The sequence below is a fragment of the Palaemon carinicauda genome, chromosome 38, assembly GCF_036898095.1.
Source record: "Palaemon carinicauda isolate YSFRI2023 chromosome 38, ASM3689809v2, whole genome shotgun sequence".
NCBI classification, from domain to species: domain Eukaryota; kingdom Metazoa; phylum Arthropoda; class Malacostraca; order Decapoda; family Palaemonidae; genus Palaemon; species Palaemon carinicauda.
Genome location: NC_090762.1, coordinates 63441553 through 63444052, shown reverse-complemented (window position 1 = coordinate 63444052; position 2500 = coordinate 63441553). Strand labels below are relative to the sequence as shown.

The window sequence follows — 2500 nt, the reverse complement described above, 5'->3', positions numbered from 1 at the left end:
AAAGGAGTTTGAAAAGGTCGTTATGATTTTTACCAGTGAGTGGCTTACCTTGAGAATCTTGTGGATTAGATTTTGCTGAACGTCAAAGAAAATTGGACAATTTCTTTTCTCGGAAACTTTCTTGGCCATTATTCTTTCTGTTGTTTTCATCTTTAAGAATTAAACTCGGTGAGCGCTCGAAATTTCTTGTTTTCCAACTCGGCAAGTTGGGATATTTTGAGTTTCTTATCTGCAATATGATTTCAGAATTCACCTTTTGTTCACCTTATCTTATGTAACCTTTGTAATTATTATTTTCTATAAATATTTTTATTATTATTGTTATTCGTTCAATGGAATAAGTTAATTTATTTACTCTTGATATTGTTCATTTTGTTAATGGCTTTCGTCGCCGTTGAATAGTCTCGGAAAAGTGTAGTCTCAGCCTTCTATTCTTTCTGAAGGCCTTTCTGTTTTGCCCCGTAAATTCTATATCTCGTGAAAGCTTTATCAGTTAAGAGCTCCTGGGTTTTCACCGTTTTCCATTCTACCTGTGACAGCACCTTTCCAGTCTGCAACGAGAAATGAAAACAAAAACAATAGCTGTTCGCCTTGAGTGGTTATGTTGCATTTTCCAGCCATTGTTTTCCAATCCCGTCCGCCGCCGAAGTCAGGTTTAGCTGATTTTATAGATTCTTATCCACCTTTTCTACTGCTGCTTCTTCCTCCCTTCGTCGTCCTCATATGTATTTTTTATTCCTATATTTATTCTTGAATTGCTTTATTAATTTCATTTCCTTCTCCTCCTCCTCCTCCTCCTTCATTTGTTAATTACTTCTATTAAATTATCATTTATTTCCTTATTCTCATCCTCCTTCATCCTCTTCATTTGTTAATTACTTCTATTAAATTATCATTTATTTCCTTATTCTCATCCTCCTTAATCCTCCTCATTTGTCTATTTCTTCTATTAAATTCTCATTTATTTCCTTATTCTCATCCTCCTCATTTGTTAATTTCTTCTAATAAATTATCATTTATCTCCTTATTCTCATCCTCCTTCATCCTCCTCATTTGTTAATTTCATCTATTAAATTCCCGTTCATTTCCTTATTCTCATCCTCCTCATTTGTTACGTTCTATTAAATTCTCATTCATTTCCTTCTTATCCTCCTCCATCCTCCTCATTTGTTCATTTCTTCTATTAAATTCTCATTTATTTCCTTATTCTCATCCTCCTTCTCTTGTAAACGTGTTGCCTTTCCTCCTCTTCTCCAGTTCCCAATTACTCCACCATCTCTCTTCCCATTGTATGTTCTCTCTTTTTATTGCTTTTCCAACCTCACTTCTCCTCCCCTATGTTTATTCTGCTCCATTGACGATTAACGAGGTCTCCAATGGAAGAATAATACCTTCGACGTTTTCTCTGTCCCGTTTCCATTTCTTCTCTTTTCCTTTTGGATCTCTTTCCTATCTCTTTCATTATTTTCTACCCTGTTATTCTTGTTTTCTCTGTCCCGTTTCCATTTCTTCTCTTTTTTCCCGTTTCCATTTCTTCTCTTTTTCCCGTTTCCATTTCTTCTCTTTTTCCCGTTTCCATTTCTTCTCTTTTCCTTTTGGATCTCTTTCCGATCTCTTTCATTATTTTCTACCCTGTTATTCATGTTTTCTCTGTCCGTTTCCATTTCTTCTCTTTTTCCCGTTTCCATTTCTTCTCTTTTTCCCCGTTTCCATTTCTTCTCTTTTTCCCGTTTCCATTTCTTCTCTTTTTCCCCGTTTCCATTTCTTCTCTTTTCCTTTTGGATCTCTTTCCGATCTCTTTCATTATTTTCTACCCTGTTATTCATGTTTTCTCTGTCCCGTTTCCATTTCTTCTCTTTTTCCCGTTTCCATATTCTTCTCTTTTTCCCGTTTCCATTTCTTCTCTTTTTCCCGTTTCCATTTCTTCTCTTTTCCTTTTGGATCTCTTTCCGATCTCTTTCATTATTTTCTACCCTCTTATTCATGTCTCGCACTTATTCACATTCTTACCTTAACTACTTTTTATACATATGTCCTTTCCTTCACATCTAAATACGTCACATTTCCATCTTGCGATTAACTTTCTGTGATTCGCTGTTTGTTTTATTTATTTTCCTGCCCCTACTCTTTGTGTTTAATTATTTTCCTGCCCCTATTCTTTGTTTTTATTTATTTTCCTGCCCCTATTCTTTGTTTTTATTTATTTTCCTGCCCCTATTCTTTGCTTTTATTTATTTTCCTGCCCCTATTCTTTGTTTTTATTTATTTTCCTGCCCTATTCTTGGTTTTTATTTATTTTCCTGCCCCCTATTCTTGGTTTTTATTTATTTTCCTGCCCCTATTCTTTGTTTTTTATTTATTTTCCTGCCCCTATTCTTTGTTTTTATTTATTTTCCTGCCCCTACTCTTTGTGTTTAATTATTTTCCTGCCCCTATTCTTTGTTTTTATTTATTTTCCTGCCCCTATTCTTTGTTTTTATTTATTTTCCTGCCCCTATTC

At 34.5% G+C, this 2500-nt stretch overlaps 1 protein-coding gene across 1 annotated transcript; it reads right to left on the bottom strand.

Moving 5' to 3' along the window:
• Positions 1–428: 428 nt before the first annotated feature.
• On the bottom strand, positions 429–1985 carry LOC137630349 (uncharacterized). Its single transcript, XM_068361782.1, has 2 exons — positions 1392–1985; positions 429–551 (listed from the first exon to the last, which is right to left on the bottom strand). The coding sequence occupies exons 1-2, from the start codon at positions 1983–1985 to the stop codon at positions 429–431; spliced, it is 717 nt and encodes a 238-aa protein (XP_068217883.1).
• Positions 1986–2500: the final 515 nt, after the last annotated feature.

Coding starts and splice junctions, on each gene's coding strand:
- LOC137630349 (XM_068361782.1), bottom strand. CDS start 1,985: ATGAATAAGAGGGTAGAAAATAATGAAAGAGATCGGAAAGAGATCCAA. Junction 552..1,391: donor GGACAGAGAAAACGTCGAAG/GTATTATTCTTC, acceptor TTCTCGTTGCAG/ACTGGAAAGGTGCTGTCACA.